We start from the raw sequence: 16198 nt of genomic DNA, 5'->3' as shown, positions 1-16198 counted from the left end.
TATCCCAGATATATCTATATATACCTGTGCATTTAAGAAAATTTAAATATGAATAAGCTCAAGATTTGTCACTCATTTCAGAAAGTTTGTTGTGCAGATTCATTACACATAGCATGACATGTTTCCAACCCATATTTCATGTAACTCTTTCGATTGTAGCTTTACAGGTTATTTCCTACACAGCGAAGGGGAAATCCGCTGACTTGATGCCCAGAAGACAGTTAATGACACAAAAGCTCATCGCTAAAGAAACTTGTTGCTCGGAGTGCTGTATCCAAGCATATTCATATAAAGTTAAGCGGTAGGAAAAGCTGCACCAGCAGCAAGGATAACTGCAGCCTTGAAAGGATTATCAAGCAAAATCCATTCAATAATTTGAGGTTTTCACAAGGGGGGAAAACCTCAAATTATTGTTGTTGAGGCTGTATCAATAACCTGTTCACATGTGCCGTTATCTGGTCAAATGTGTGCAACACAAATGCAAAGCAGCTCTCAGAAACAGCAGCTGCCCGACCAAGTATTTGTTCAGTGAATCACCGGAAAGATACTAAATCTCCAAGCATAATTTGGTTCACACAGTCCATGTTTACATTTGTAAAGACAAATGCAGATAAGCTATTTGTCTTTACACTTTATATCCCTTTTCCCACACTTTATGTAAATTGACGACTCCCTTCATGTTTTTGCTTTGAATCAGGATGCTCTGTGTTGCTATTGCAGTCAAATGAAGTCACTGTTTACGCATGTATTTCCTACTGTTTTGACCACAGCCGTATATGATGAGAGTTTGTGTGGGTTTAGCCTGCATTCTGATGAGTAATTGTTCTTTCGCCTGCTCTGGGTTCAAAATGTTGCAGTGGCTCTCTCTTCTCTTTCCTGTGTGTTTGCTCACAAATGAACATGAGCTCGCATGCAGGTGCTCTAACTCTGTGTGTGCAGTCAGAGCAGATGATGCATGGATCGACGTAGAGGCGCTGCGCTGTCCGTGGTGCTGCTGCAGCTCTGCACCGTCAGGGATCCAGTCCTGTAGCTGCCACGGTTCTGTACTGGCCAAATATTTCACTAATTGACCAAAAAAAAATCCAATAAACGTAATTAATGTGCTATTATGTTATTGGCAAGTGGAATGTTAGATTTTTAATTTTTTTTGTCAAAATGTACCAGAAGCGTTCTTTTAACCTTAATTCGAGAAGTAATTTGGATTAATTCGGTTATAACCTAGTATAACATCTTACATAGAATCCACATCTTACTGACACTGGCGGTGTTCTGTAGTTGTGGGGTACATGTGGTTGTTTAACCAACAGCTATAAGTCTGGAGTCCCCTCCTTTCCCTCCGCCTCTAAATAAATAATGAAAGCGAACGGAGAGGGGAAACTGCAGCTGATTTGCTGATGTCAGGCAGCCAGTGCAGCATTTCATGGTGCAGGGTGGAAACGCGCGGTGCCATCTGCCACGATCTCGAGCTCTCCTACAACTATCCTCCTCATCCACCCACCAGGGGAAAAAAAGAAAGTTTATTTTTCTTTTTCTTAATAAAAATAATAAAACAAACAAAAAAAAATCTTCACACATGCGAGCCCGACAGGAAAGATGCCGCCAGCTCTCAGGATTTGGGCTCTGCTGTGTGTGTCGCTGTGCATCCTGTGTCCGCCGGCTCTTCTGAAAAAGGCTTTCCGATGCCCTTCAACATGCAGCTGCTCCAAGGAGTCCATCATATGCGTCGGGTCCTCCAACATCCCGCGGATTGCCCCCAACGAGATCACTTCATTGTAAGTAAAACACTATCCGTATCATTTTTAAAAACAATAATAATTTCCATGCGCTGTATCTGCTCGGGACGCTCTGTATGCGCTATACGTTCGTTAATTAAAAATCGAGTTATACCGTGCATGCTCAGGTCACTCTAACGAATTTATTTGATCAAAAATCTATCTTGTGCTTGCTTCATCCAGGAGTATCGTCAATGGGACTTTCTCTGAGGTCAGAGAGGCAATGTTTGCCCACATTCCCACCCTCCAGCTACTGTAAGAACACTTTTACTCCCTGTAATAACTCTCGGATTGCGTTCAACCTTCCACTAAACTGTTTATTGTGACACATACAGCATACAGTAAGAATGCATCGCGGCATTATGCATAAATATTGCCAGGTTTTATTGCCAACTGCATCCCTTGCGTGTCCAGTAGCGTGCAAGTCAGTTACTGTAATATGGTTTTAAGATTTTCCAGCAAGAAAAGCTTTCAAAGTGTGGACATGAATAATGAAAACCCTCCTGTGTGCATTTAGCGCAGCCCCCATTTGTACGAGGTGCTTTCAAGAGCCCATTAATCTCAGTTGTTGCTCAACTGCAGCGACAGCTTGATTGTCAGCACAAACAGAGATGAAGCAGATGCACATTTCCCAGTCTGATGCAGTTTCAGTTGGAAGTTTAGGTAAACTCATCACTATTCTGCCTGGATGTTTAGTCACTCTTCCTGGCAGATTTTGTAGAGTTTATTCAAAATGAAATACTTTATTTTTTTTAAATTAAATTCTCATTTGGGTTGAGGTTATTCCATAAGGCTAATGTTAGCCTACTTTAGCTATTATAAACCAAGTTGTAATGTGAGTTTGGTGTCATTGTCTTGTTAAAACACCCAGTTGTGTCCAAGTTTGAGTGTTTTAGCTTTTGATTAAGGGCGAATAAATCAATTTAGAGGCAGTTTTCATTCCTCTTTCACTTTACTTTCTGCACCATTAGCAGCAAAGTGGACTCACAGCATGATACTGCCATTACCATGTTTGACAGTTGGTGCTGGGTAAAGAATTTCAATTGACAAAACTTGATAAAATGTACGGCGTAGTAAAACGTCTCCTAAAAGTATTTTATTACAAAAATATTACTCAAGTTAATGTAACTATGTAAATGTAGCTACTGTAGTTACTTACTACCCACCTCTGATGGTGACACATCCAAACAATTTGTACTTGAATACAAGTGGGAAGAACTCACAATCTTTGTTCCTATGGTTGTTTAGCATCGGCTACAAATCTATTGATTTGTGGATTTTAAAGGGTCTGAATTGCAGTCAGTTTTGCTCAGAATCATAGTCTGAGCAAAACTGTATGTGTTTAATCTTAAAGGACACGTCTTATTGCAACTATACACAAAATGAGTTATATCTAGAAAACAGAAATTTGTTGTTGCATCAAGAATTGGGTTTTTCCTTATTGTCAAAAAGACAATTTTGTGACAACTACAAACTGATTCATCTTTTGAATTCATATTTATTTACATAATAAGTAGCGCTGGAACATGTGGTTGGTTCAGATTTGATCATATATGTTCTTTAATCTGTTCTAACCTGTCTAATATCAATTGCAGACTTTTGAATTCGAACTCCCTAACGACTGTAAGAGATGATGCCTTCTCAGGCCTTCCACATCTGGAGTACCTGTGAGTTGTTGTGTTACTAAATTCTTTGTTTATAAAAAAAAACAGGAGCAAGCATGTTGGCATCTTAATACATGATTATATATTTTCATTCTTTTTGAACTACCGATATTCCTTAAAATATAAAACATAAAATTATATTTTGGTATTAATCAAAAAAGCAGCACAAATGGTAACTCTGGAGGAGCTGCAGATCTCCACAGCTCAGCTGGGAGAATTTGTCAATTAATTGTGCATTCCTCATGTCTAGTCGTTATGAAAGTATGGCAAGAAAGAAGTTATTATTGAAAGAAAGCCATTACAAATATCAGTTTTTGCCTTCCTAAATGGTCCAAGTCATTTTTTCCCAAAAGCGGTTTTGGTAAAAGAAAAACAAGGCCATTATTTTAGGAGGGTGACGATTTGTAGATTGCCACAAATCATGCAGGAGACAGAAAACATTTTTAAGAAAGTCAGATGAGACTAAAACTGAACCTTTTTACCTTCATGCAAAATATTATTTGTGGTGACTTTCAGATTTTTTTGTTTTGTAGAAAAATGTAAAATCGTGAATCATTTTCCATCCACCCAACAGTTGCTAGGTGATACTTGTTTTCATCTATCACTTCAACAAAATGCATGTCTAAGAATCTCAAACCATGACCACTGCAACTCGTATTTTTGTGTATGATTAATCCACAGGTTCATTGAGAGCAACAAGCTGGAGACTACATCTAAATATGCCTTCAGAGGACTCAGGGACTTGACTCACTTGTATGTTCCACCGTTGATTAAAAACCTCTTGTGTTTTTGCATTTTCTTCTTGCATATGCTTCATGTTCACTCACTGGCGATGTTTCTCAGGTCTCTGGCAAACAACAACATTAAATTCTTACCCAGGGATGTTTTCATTGACCTGGACTCACTGATAGAGCTGTAAGTTCACTTCAGGTTTGTAAAAATGCTGTTCTGTGTTGGACTTTTCTTCTGCAACCATCCGCACTGGTTCTGCTCTGCAGGGACTTGCGAGGCAACGCCTTTGAGTGCAACTGCAGAGCCAAATGGCTCATGATGTGGCTGAAGAGCACCAACGCCACGGTGTCGGATGTCGTGTGTGCCGGACCGGATGACATGAAGGGCAAGCGCCTCAATGACATGAACAGCCTGCACAATGAGTGCATATCAACGGGTGAGTGCCGCCTGAGTCAGCTTCACTGCTGACGTCGGTGTTGGCCGGATCAGCAGCGTCATTCTAGGAAAAAATTCCCCTCATGATTTCACCTTTCCACAGATTTTGTCCTTCATCAGTCCGTGGCCTCTGAGTCTCTGTCAGTTGATACGTTCAGCTTCAAGAATGATGTCTATGTGACTATTGCTGCTCCCAGCTCAGACAGCTGTATGGTTTTACAGTGGGACCACATTGAGATGAACTTCAGGACGTATGATAACATCACCGGTAAGGAAATCCCTTCACCCTGTGTCTAGTAAAGCGGGGTTCTGTTGAAACATTATCAGAAATTAATGTCTTACCTGCAGTAGATGGATCTTTATTTTGCATAAATAGAGTTACATAGAACGTTTTGCATGTTCTGTTTTCAGAAAGTTTTGCGCAGGAAGATTATAAGTGGGGCATCTCTTTCCATGTTGTTTTACAAACATATTTACATCCCAACATATGTTTCACTTTTTTTCAAATTACATCCACAAGCATCTGTGTGTTTTATTGGGGTTATATGTGACAGACCAAAAGTATGTAATGCAGAACTACTTGGTAGAAGAATAACGACACAAGGTTTTCAAGATCTTTATTCTAAAGTTTTTTTTAGCATGTCTCTACCAAAATAGTACAAGCTCAGTCAGCTGTAGAGCATCTGTGAATATCAATATTTGAGCCTTGCCACAGTTTCTCAGGGGTATCAGGTTAAAAGGGCTGAATACAAATGTAAGTTTATTTATGAATAAAGTTGAAACCATGTTTCATTTTCTTTTCACTTCACAATTATACGCTCCTCTGTACTGATCTATCAATGTACGATCCTGATGAGATACTTTGAAGTTTGCATTTGATGGGTATGAGCAATTATCTCAATTTCCAGTGCAAATCCTTTTGTGCTTTTCAGCAGAAAGAAAGACAGCTGATGCAAATGTGACAACAGTTTTAAGGTTCTGCTGCATTGTGGGATGCGGTAGAGTAATCTTTGTAAACCATAAAGTCCATTTTAGCTAATTTTGAATTTTACAAGTTAGTTGCAAGTTAGCTAATTTTGAATTTTACAAGTTAGTTACAAGTTAACAATTCATCAACTGATTTGGACTAAAGTAAACAAACTACATGTGTGAAAAGGCTCTTAACTAAGCAATTAGCTTCAGCTTAAGGATCAAATAAGCTTAGATTAATACAAAGGAGTCGCTTTGAGAATTAGCTGCTGCATGTCAAATATTGCAAGTTAAACCATCATTTTAAGAAAATGCCTCGGTTGAGTTTAAATGTTGTGTTTTGCCTGTGTTCCTCTGTAGGTCAGTCCATTGTTGGCTGCAAGTCAGTAATCATCCAGGAAGAGGTTTATGTCATTGTGGCTCAGCTGTTTGGTGGTTCCCACATTTACAAGTTTGATGATGACCAAAGCAGGTTCAACAAGTTCCAGGACACTGAAGTGTCCAAGATCTCCAAACCCAATGACATCGAGGCTTTTCAGATTGGAACAGACTGGTTCTTTGTCATCGCAGACAGCTCCAAAGCAGGCTTGTCAACCCTCTACAAGTGGAACGATAACGGATTTTACTCATACCAGTCCCTGCACGAGTGGTTCCGTGACACAGACGCAGAGTTCTTAAACCTAGATGGGAAGGCTCACCTAATCTTGGCAAGTCGCTCACAGGTTCCAGTGATCTACCAGTGGAGCCGTAGCAACCAGAAGTTCATCCTGCAGGGTGATATCCCCAACATGGAGGACGTGGTAGCTGTGAAACACTTCCGGATCAAAGAGGAGCTCTATCTTTCCATGACCCGCTACATTGGTGACTCCAAGGTCCTAAAATGGGGACCCAAACAGTTTTCAGAGATCCAGGCTGTACCGTCCCGAGGTTCCATGATCCTGCAGCCATTTACATTCAAGGACCGCCACTACCTGGCTCTGGGAAGTGACTATACGTTCTCGCAAATCTATCTGTGGGATGATGAGAAGAAAATCTTTGACCGCTTCAAGGAAGTGTACATCCAGGCACCGCGCTCATTCACCGTGGTCTCCACTGACCGCAGGGACTTTATATTTTCATCGAGCTTCAAGGGAAACACACAGATCTTTGAACACATCATTATTGACCTGACCTTGTGAGGGGCCGTGCCTTATTGTCTCTCCTATAATCAAATGTCTTCCATTCAAAAGATACCTGAATAAAACAAAGGAAAAAAACTTGAAGGAAAAAGACTCCGATAAATATATCACCATCACGTCATAACTCATATTAAAGCTTGGTGAGTTATTGACTTGTTCTTAAGATGCCCTTCTGGATTCACCCAGAGCTAAAACGACTCTAAAAACCTTTTCTTTTGCTCTTATTTTTGCCAACTGAGGACATAGTGGACATGTTTGCCTCTTTCTTCAGGCCTTCACAGCCTGTGATGTGCATTTTGCCGTCCTTTCAGAGAAGAACCTGCAGTGCTCTGATGGGCTAACAGTGCCTCCTCGTGGCCGTGATGAAGTATCACACCTTTTTTTCCTTACAGGGAATGTCTCAAAAGCACAAACCTTTAACTATCATAGCTGAAATCTTAGAATGTAGCTGTATAGTAGAAATGTTACTGTAGGTGCTATTGATTGTACACAGCAATTTACTAATAATAAAAAAGTTAGTAAATGGTTGTTACGAGAGCTAATATTCAGTTTAGGATCTATCTGATTCTACTTCAGATTAATTTACTTGGAAAGAGTTGTCCAGGGTTTGTGTGCTGATCAGGTAAATTGAGCATATTTTCAATTCTAAACAAAAAAAAAAAGTTTTTTGGTTTGTAAGGTAAGATTTTTTTGAACCATCTAAACAAAAAAAATGTGTGTAAATATGTCCAATGAAACTAAGAGCTTTTTTTTGTTCATTATTTTTTCATTCTTAAAAAAAATTAATATTGACTCCTTACCAGGTGTATATATAGTCAGGACTCCAATGCCACTACCTGTTCTTAACAGTTCTTTGCACTTACTAACAAAAATCAGTTGATTCAGCCTGCAAGAGCATGACATTTAAAAAGTCAACTTATTTTTAGACAAACCTGACAAAGACTTCAAATGCTTTTAATAAGATGAATGGCATTGCAAGTAAATAAAAAAAAAAATGCAAGCTTTGTAATTCTTTAGTGAGATCTAGTTTGAAACTTATTGAATGTTTCTGTTAAAAACTGCTGTACATTCATTCAGTTGAGTAATGAAATAAAAGTGAAAAGATATTGTAAAGATGTGTGGAAAAATATTTTCTGTCAGCTTAAACTCTCTTAAAGGTGAATTATTATACTTAATGGAAAAGTTTCAAAATATGCATGAAATGCATATTTTGCAAATAATTGTTTCAGCAAGCGTCAAAACAGAATTAATATTCAGCGCATATGTCCGCGTTTCAGAAGCATTCCTTAAAAACCGAACCTGCACGGTTTTTAAAGCCTCTTAGTGCGGTAAGATCCATCAGCGAGCTTCATACCTGAAGTTGTTGTAGAAACCAAATCCAGACATTAGAATGATTAAATACTTCTAAAAACATTAGAACAAAACAAAATTCCGTTCTTGATTTTATTAAGGGAGTCTGAGCAAACAGAGTTAGAGTTACTTTATTGTAAAGGGTTGTTTCAGGAAGTGAAATATTCAGTACAGTTCATGCAGTCGAAACCAAAAGTTTACATACACATTTTTTTTCTCGCTACTTCTAAACTACTAAATTTAATTTATCTTAAGAAAATTAGAATTATCAAAATTATTTCAATAAGAAAACTTAGTGAAAACTTTTTTTATAGTATTTCTAACTTTCTTTGCATTTAGCAAATAGAAATTTTTTTTATAATTCTATCTGATGTAAAATAGGAGAAGTTTAATCTGATTCAACTTCAGACAGTGGAAAAAAAGGGTTTTTTATGCAGTGTATGTAAACTGGTTTCAACTGTATCTCATTTCACCTCAGATCAATTTACCTGATTTGGTTTCATCTTTAGATTAAGTGTTAATCAGGCAAAATCAATATATATTTTTCAAATCAAAAAAGGAGGATGACGAGAACAAAAAGATAATGTTCAAGAAAAATACATAATTTATTGTCATTGTCCAAGAGCCAAATACTAAATAGAAAACACAACTATAGATAATTCATCAAAAACAAAAAGCTAAAATACTGAAAACACTTTGATTTTGAACAGTAAACCACCCTAGTGAAGGCAAAGTGAGAGATCAAAATGAAACTAAAATACACAATAAAAAAATGGCAAAACTCAAAAGTAGTGTCTCAAACTAAACCCTTTGGCTGTTTTGGAAAAAACAGAGCCAAAGGGCTATGCGCTAAACCTTATCAAATAAATAAAAAGAACCAGAGAAACAATGTTTTTTAACAGCATGCAACATTTTTGGAACATTGTTTTTTTCACTATTCATTTCTGAAACAAAACTGTCAAACATACAGGAACCTGCAACCAATACGAGGTAATCCAAGAGAATCCCTTAAAAATATAGATTCAAATAGGGTTCCTTTAATTTTCTAATTTTGTATACACAGACATATGATGAAAATAAAAATAATAGAGAAAACAGACTAAATCCAATAAAGTAGATGAGATCTTTTAGTTTAGCATTGCATTGAAAATATATAACTTGTAAAATCACAAACATTTCTACATTCTGAAGAAATCAAATAATGAGAAGTAAATGTTGATGCTTAGATAAACTACATGATATATAAAACATAATAATCTTTGGTTTTAACATAGCTCATTTCTGGACAGTAATGATATAATAATGAAGGCTTTACCTAATTCATGTTGTGGAAAGAAGCAAGGCATGAATTAAAAAATCAGCAACAGACAAGTCTGAAGTACGGATCAAGATGATACTGAGAATCACCATATGTAAAGTCCTCACAGATACAGTACAGACCAAAAGTTTGGACACACCTAATTAAAATGGGTTTTCTTTATTTTCATGACTATTTATAAGGCAATAAATCCCACTTATTAACCTGACAGGGCACACCTATGAAGTGAAAACCATTTCAGGTGACTACCTCTTGAAGCTCATCAAGAAAATGCAGAGTGTGTGCAAAGCAGTAATCATAGCAAAAGGTTGTTGCTACTTTGAAGAAACTAGAATATAAGGGGTATTTTCAGTTGTTTTACACTTTTTTGTTTAGTGCATATTTCCACATGTGTTATTCATAGTTTGATGCCTTCAGTGTGAATCTACAATGTCAATAGTCATGAAAATAAAGGAAACTCATTGAATTAAAAGGTGTGTCCAAACTTTTGGCCTGTACTGTACATAAAAAACATTTAGACTATTATGTCCATTTAAGAGACTCAAAATGAAAATCAAACCTCATTTACATGTTAATGAGGTTTTCCAATGCATTTGTGTTTGTAAAAACATGTTCAAAGCTAATCAAGCAAGGGATTGTTACATAACACAATAACTGAATTGATAATATTGTATTAGTATTAAGATTGGACATGTAAACTAAAGGACTTGCATAAGACTCAGTCATTTCTTTGCGTTTTTAAGCCTTTGTGAATTTGAATTCAATCCAAGTTGCTGGGTTGAGACTCCTGAACTGGAACCGCCAGCTGCTCCTCGATGTTTGGGGATGGCATCACAAAGATGCTGCGAGAGTCTTCACTCTGAAACATTTCATTCAGTGGGATCTGTTGATTCCACCCTTTGTCTTTAGCGTACTTGAAGACACATCCAAATAGATCAGGAAATAATTCAAGGACGTCAATTTTGGAAGCATCTTCAACACTGTGAACATGGAGAAAATTTTAACCGAGTATCTCACTAATGTTTTGTATTACATGACAATTTATAGCTGTTTATATTGTTCTTATTCTAACAACTTTTGTGTTTATGTTGAGGCTCCTGCTATTATTATGCATCATCAACCAATGTCTGAGCCATCGATGCATAACATCACTCTTACATGCAAATGTAAAAAAATAATGAACACAAAAGACAAAGCGGATCTTTACTAATTTAATGAGTTTTTGCACCCAAAAAAGAAGGTCTAGAGAATATTTGTATCAGCTTAACTTACTAGTGCTCAAGCATATTGCGTATGAAACGAAGCAAACCCAGAATGGTGTCAGGGTAGGGCTTTTTCTTGCCATCCATCTTTTGAACCAGTTCTTGTGGAAACTCAAGAAAGAAAGGAAAGAAAAACAGAAAAGATGGCATACATTTTCTGTCTTCACATGGATTTCTTTTCTCACAAATTTTCACATTTTCAAATCACAACATCCAACATTGAAATAGTGAAAAAATATCCACATTTAATAAGGTGCTGGTGAGTCATAGTTATGACTAACTAGAGATATTGAGATATTTTTTTTGTACAGCACTCACCTTTTTCTTCCACTGTGAGAAAGCTCCATGAGTTGCATATTTTTCAAGGGAGTCTATAAGTTCCTGGTCTGCATTTTGATATTTTGCCACGTCCTCTCTGTTACCAACCTTTTTCAGGTATTCAACTTTTCTGTAAAGAGACATGAAAATGTCTTTAAATAAGTGCTAAAATATGTGGAATAAAAGAAAAGAGCAAAGGTGTACAGAATATAACAATATAGCAGCGTGTTTCGTCGTGTAAACTAGCTCTGATGGCATAATGTCACAACTTAGGTTACATTTAGGAAAAGCCAAAGCCAAATATATGCTCAATTTTATTTAGAATGTGTAAGAATAAATAAATAGATTTGTGTTGTAGTCTTACTTCACATATGGCCAAAAGAAGGAGTGACTCAGGCATTGTTCAACTCTAGGTCTGTCTGTTGGTTCTTTGTTGATCATCCATTCAATGAGATCTTTTGCCACAACATCCTGAACATCATCCAAACTGTACTTCCCCTCATCAATGTTTGATTCCAGCTGAAAGGATCTGCTGATGTTGAATGGGTGTTTTCCTCCAGACAGGATATAATACATCAGCATCCCTGCAACCTTAAAAGGTAACAAAACATTAGAACTATTTTTATTTACATTGTCAATAGACCAATAGGTGTTGCAGGAAAACTCACCTGTACATCAGTGGTTGACTTGTATGACACAATGCACCCCTCCTCTAGAGTCTCTCTGGCTTTCCAGCACTTTGTTCCTGCAGCTATTGTTTGGTGTGTTGTTTGGTCTTTGGGTAAGCGTCGACTTATCCCAAAATCAGCCAATCTTGATTTCCCCATAACATCTGGAGGACAAATCATGAAAAGGGAATAGTGTAGAAGATATATTATGATTTCAGTTCTGAAGATTAAAATAAAGAAGTATTCTTACAGGGAATTTTGACATAATGTTCAGCTACAGGCAATGAATGTTTGGTCTTTGGATGATAATGTAGTGCAAAGTCTGTATGGTATACTATAGAACTAGTTTTCTAACTTGATAAATGTCTGCTTATATTATTTGCAAACCTAAAGCATTATCCTATTTATTGGTCGCTATTACTATGAGGAGCAAAGAATATTAACCAATATAGACAAAGAACAACAGTCCAGACTACTCAGCATTGTTATATTAGGTCAATATGAGAAACTGATCTACAGCATGAGCATTACAAAGATAAAATCTTGAATGTTCTTACCGATTAAAACGTTCTGTGGCTTTAGATCACGGTGGAGAATCTGAGGATTTTGACAGTGAAGCACTTTTAAGCTTTCAAGGAGCTCTAAGACAAGTTTCTTTCTCTGGAGGGCACTAATACTACCAGCACTGATGTGTTCTTCCAAAGTGTACTCACAAAGCTGGAGAGCAAGATATCCAAAATTTTCATCCTCTGCATGATCCATGTATCGTACAATAGAGTGATGATCTAGTTCTGGCAGTCGAAGGATTCCTTCCTCATTTTTCAGAGTTTTATAGTTGCTTTTAGACATTCTTTTAATTGCAACTTCTGTGCCATCATCTCTCAGTCCTAGGAATACTTCAGTTCCATCACTTCCCTTTGCTATGTGAAATTCTTCATTATTTACATAAATAATGCCCCCTATTCTTGTCACTTTGCTTTCATCAATGCTTACGAGTTTTTTAAGCTTCTCATTCCACCTTTTGCTGATTGGAAGTCTTTTTCTTAATGGTGATGCTTTGGTTGGACTGTCATTAAATGGCCTTACATTTGAGAGTAACTTTGCTACAGGAGTTATTTCTGCATCAGAAGCAGTTGTATCGTCACCACAGCTTGGGTCTTCTTTTTCTCCTTTCTTTGTCTTCTTTTTCTTTTTCTTCTTTTTCTTGGATTTAGCGACAGTAGAGCTTTCATCACATTCAGACTGTGGGTTGTCTAGAAAAGATTTCAGACGTTTTAGTCCTTCTTTTAGCTTGTCATTCATTTTGATATTTGCATATATCAATATGTCCTCAGGTACTGAGGTTATCAAGCCTGATTGAAAGTTCTTAGCTGAGAGCAAGTTTGCAAATATGCCATATGTGTAGGTCCTGATATCAGTGGAGTACTGCTCATCTATAAAAGGACAGACTGTTTTGGTCAGTGTTTCAATATCCTTTGATTCCCAGCTGTTGATGCCCTTTGTTTTCTGTGATATCACATAAATTGTAGGGAGAACAACCCCCCAAATTTCAAGTCCTGCTTGCATTTCCAGAACAGCCTCCCATGTTGGATGTCTCTCTTTTAGATGAAGCAGATCCAGCAGTTTGGAAAGGATGTTCTTTGCTTGTTCATTTGGTATGTCATCCATTGTGCAGAAAACTGCATTTAACGTATCAACTACTCCTTTCACTGATCCTTTTGGGATATTTTCTAAACGTCTAATTGCACCTGTTACATATTGGTTTAAATTATTCATTTCCTTAAGCCATTGAATACTTCTCCGTTTATATTCTTCTGCTTTTGGCCCAATCACAGTGAACAGTACTTCAATGATGGTCAAATGGTTGTAAGGATCCTCCAGTAACATGTGCTTATGAAAATCTTTGAAAACCTTCTCTGGTGTTTCCTGTGCCACAGCAATTGTAACATCCAAGAAATAACAGATTTTGGAGCAGACAACATTTCCTTTAGATCCCAATTTATGAACAATCCGAGCTATGTTTTTGTTGATTTTCAAACTGTCGAGATCTGTTATTGGTAACAACGACACCCCTGCTTTAGCAGAGAGGAGCATTTTGACAACATCTTCTCTTTCATTACTGGCAGCAATTTGTAGAGGTGTAGGCATAACAAGTACCCCGGGCCTCCACCCATTTGGATCTGCTTTCGCTTTAAGAAGTTTTTCTACAAAACCAATTGGAGCTTTGGCTTGTGAGACATAATGCAAAGGTGTCCACATATTTGACGAGGGAAGATTTGGGTCTGAACCTTGTTCTAGAAGGTATTTACACAAACGCATGTTATGGTTTACAACAGCAGCAGTCAGAGGGGTTACATTATCATTTAGTTTACTATACGGATAAAGAGCATTTATAGGGTTTTCTCGCAGTAACTTTTTAAGATTTGTTAAGTTGTCCTCTTCGATACATTTTATCACTCGATGTATCACTAGTGACATTTGTGGGACCTGCTGGATATTATCCATGTTTGTGTTCCAGATGACCTGTAGAAAAGAGACAGCTGTTATAAGACTGTCAATGTTGTAGTTAATTAAAGTTACATATTTCATGTGCGCAATAGAGACACAAAGAAATCTAAACACTGATAAAGTGTGCAAAGATTTTCCAAATAGAAATAAAAGCTGTATAAAAATAGCAATTAAACTCAAAAACAAGAAACTATAAGAAGCATTTAACCTAGAAGTTAAATCATGATATTTAATGATAAAAAAGCACATATTATAACACAATTAGCCTAATATTGCTGTCTGTCATATTATAATTTAATATTTTGAATAATTTACCAATGCTGACCAAACAGTCTGGGAAAAATGTGTTTGCCTCCAGCGACACACAGCACACCAACACACCCAGTTTCTATGGCTATATTCATACAACAGGCAAGTGCAACACAAATCCAAATTTCTGCCCCTGTGAGACCCTTATCCAACTTTTTCATTGAGTCTTTACGGCCCAGTTCTGTGAAAATATGTAATTTTCACACATTTGGCAGCCTTTCCCTGCAGATTCCCTTACCCTAACCCTACCATTTTTTCCAGCACATTATCTCTCTCGGTTTCGATTCTGCTGTCTCCGGCTTTCCTTTTAGTACGGCAGGCCGTTTGAACATAAAATCGGGTTTGTCTAACTATCTATTACATTCTAGATATCTAAAAATGCATTTTGACATAACCGGATTCGTCATTTGAAGGGTGACACTAACATGTTTATAACTTTTTTAGATATCTGACATTTTTGATATCTAAATTAATGATTGCCCATAAGCTCCCGTGTGCTGCCTCTGACAATTTCCATTGTCCTGCACAAAATAGCCACAATAGCTCAGCATTATGGGATATGTGGAGAATGAAAACTTTGTGAACTTGAAGACTGCTTCAGAAGTCTGCAAAGAATTTTCAATTTATTCTCTGAAAACAATGCACTTAAAAAAAGGCTAATCGTGCAACTATCAACAAATTCCAAATTGATGCCTTTTTCAAAAATCTTTAAAATTTTTATTTTTTAAATCCATCCATTCATTATCTTACACACTTATCCCTAGTGGGATGCTGGTGCCCATCTCCATCACAGGGCAACACAGAGGCAGACAGGACAAACAATCATGCATGCACACACCCACAATTAGGGAGAATTTGGAGAAATCAATTAACCTAACAGTCATGTTCAGGAGGAAGCCAGAGAATCCATGCATGCACAGGGAGGACATGCAAACTCCATGCAGAAAAACCTCAATCCGGGATTCAAACCCAGGACCTTCTTGCTGCAAGGCAACAGTGATACCAACTACACAACTGTGTAGCCCTTTTTTATATATATATAAAAAAAAATAATCTTTTTTTAATGATTTAAAAAAAACATTTACATTACATTATTTTTCATCTTGAATTGTATTCTGTCTTGACTAGGCAGAATACGAATTCAAGATATCAGTAACGATTAAAAAAAGTTTTTTAAAAAATTGAACTGATAAAGGAGTTTATCAGTTTTATGATATAGGGGTCTGCCATAAAGGCACTGACGTAACAAAACCGAGCGGCACGAAAGAAACGTTATACGGCCAGCTCAACGCCAGGAAATGATCGAAAAACATGCAAAGGCCTTTATAGGATCACATGTACTGACCCAAAAGTGCACTGGCCTAACATGTAAAATGCCGGATTAGGAAAAATGTCTGGGTTAGAGTTCTACTACTACTACTACTAACAGTAGTAGTACTACGCTGAATATTTGAGGGTGGAGGGTTGACATTACATGAAGGCAAAAATGAGATTTGGTTTTCCATGTAACCGACCTCAGATAAACGTGCCATAATAGGCAACATTTCAAATAAAATCGTAAAAAGATAACTTACACAATCTGGCCGACAGACCTGTCAAAACTCTGCTTCCTGTATATTCGCCTTGGTTTATTCTGCGTTTTTGCTCCACCCTTTTGACATCAGCGCGTAACGTAATAAATGTTGGTGTTGCGCTCAACTTTGGTTTCATTTTCA

The 16198-nt window shown here is 37.1% G+C and overlaps 2 protein-coding genes across 3 annotated transcripts; one reads left to right on the top strand and one right to left on the bottom strand.

Moving 5' to 3' along the window:
- The first annotated feature begins 1593 nt into the window (after positions 1–1593).
- On the top strand, positions 1594–7863 carry lgi2a (leucine-rich repeat LGI family, member 2a). The gene is made up of 8 exons (XM_028038600.1): positions 1594–1772; positions 1956–2027; positions 3368–3439; positions 4118–4189; positions 4280–4351; positions 4435–4604; positions 4707–4871; positions 5933–7863. Exons 1-8 carry the CDS (start codon positions 1594–1596, stop codon positions 6748–6750), a joined length of 1620 nt encoding a protein of 539 aa, XP_027894401.1. The 3' UTR covers positions 6751–7863.
- Positions 7864–8055: 192 nt separating this feature from the next.
- On the bottom strand, positions 8056–16146 carry LOC114157545 (serine/threonine-protein kinase/endoribonuclease IRE1). 2 transcript variants are annotated; one of them, XM_028038598.1, is made up of 8 exons: positions 16058–16146; positions 12224–14189; positions 11667–11830; positions 11363–11589; positions 10999–11128; positions 10691–10791; positions 10169–10398; positions 8056–8230 (listed from the first exon to the last, which is right to left on the bottom strand). In XM_028038598.1, exons 2-7 carry the CDS (start codon positions 14169–14171, stop codon positions 10179–10181), a joined length of 2790 nt encoding a protein of 929 aa, XP_027894399.1. In that variant the 5' UTR covers positions 14172–14189; positions 16058–16146; the 3' UTR covers positions 8056–8230; positions 10169–10178. The 2 variants fall into 2 exon arrangements, with proteins under 2 accessions (XP_027894399.1, XP_027894400.1); XM_028038599.1 differs by lacking the exons at positions 12224–14189; positions 16058–16146 and adding an exon at positions 9121–9125 and having other exon boundaries at positions 8056–8225; positions 11667–12216.
- Positions 16147–16198: the final 52 nt, after the last annotated feature.

The sequence above is a fragment of the Xiphophorus couchianus genome, chromosome 14 (genome assembly GCF_001444195.1).
Source record: "Xiphophorus couchianus chromosome 14, X_couchianus-1.0, whole genome shotgun sequence".
NCBI lineage: Eukaryota > Metazoa > Chordata > Actinopteri > Cyprinodontiformes > Poeciliidae > Xiphophorus > Xiphophorus couchianus.
The sequence above is the reverse complement of the archived record's forward strand: the minus strand, read 5'-3'. Positions and strand labels throughout refer to the sequence as shown.

Excerpts from the sequence above, each read along its gene's own strand:
- lgi2a (XM_028038600.1), top strand. The coding sequence starts at position 1,594 with ATGCCGCCAGCTCTCAGGATTTGGGCTCTGCTGTGTGTGTCGCTGTGC. Across the intron at positions 4,190-4,279 it reads CTCAGGGACTTGACTCACTT|GTCTCTGGCAAACAACAACA; the intron begins GTATGTTCCACC and ends GATGTTTCTCAG. Across the intron at positions 4,352-4,434 it reads CTGGACTCACTGATAGAGCT|GGACTTGCGAGGCAACGCCT; the intron begins GTAAGTTCACTT and ends TCTGCTCTGCAG.
- LOC114157545 (XM_028038598.1), bottom strand. The coding sequence starts at position 14,171 with ATGGATAATATCCAGCAGGTCCCACAAATGTCACTAGTGATACATCGA. Across the intron at positions 11,129-11,362 it reads TTCTTTTGGCCATATGTGAA|AAAAGTTGAATACCTGAAAA; the intron begins GTAAGACTACAA and ends GTCTCTTTACAG. Across the intron at positions 10,399-10,690 it reads CGCAATATGCTTGAGCACTA|TGTTGAAGATGCTTCCAAAA; the intron begins GTAAGTTAAGCT and ends CCATGTTCACAG.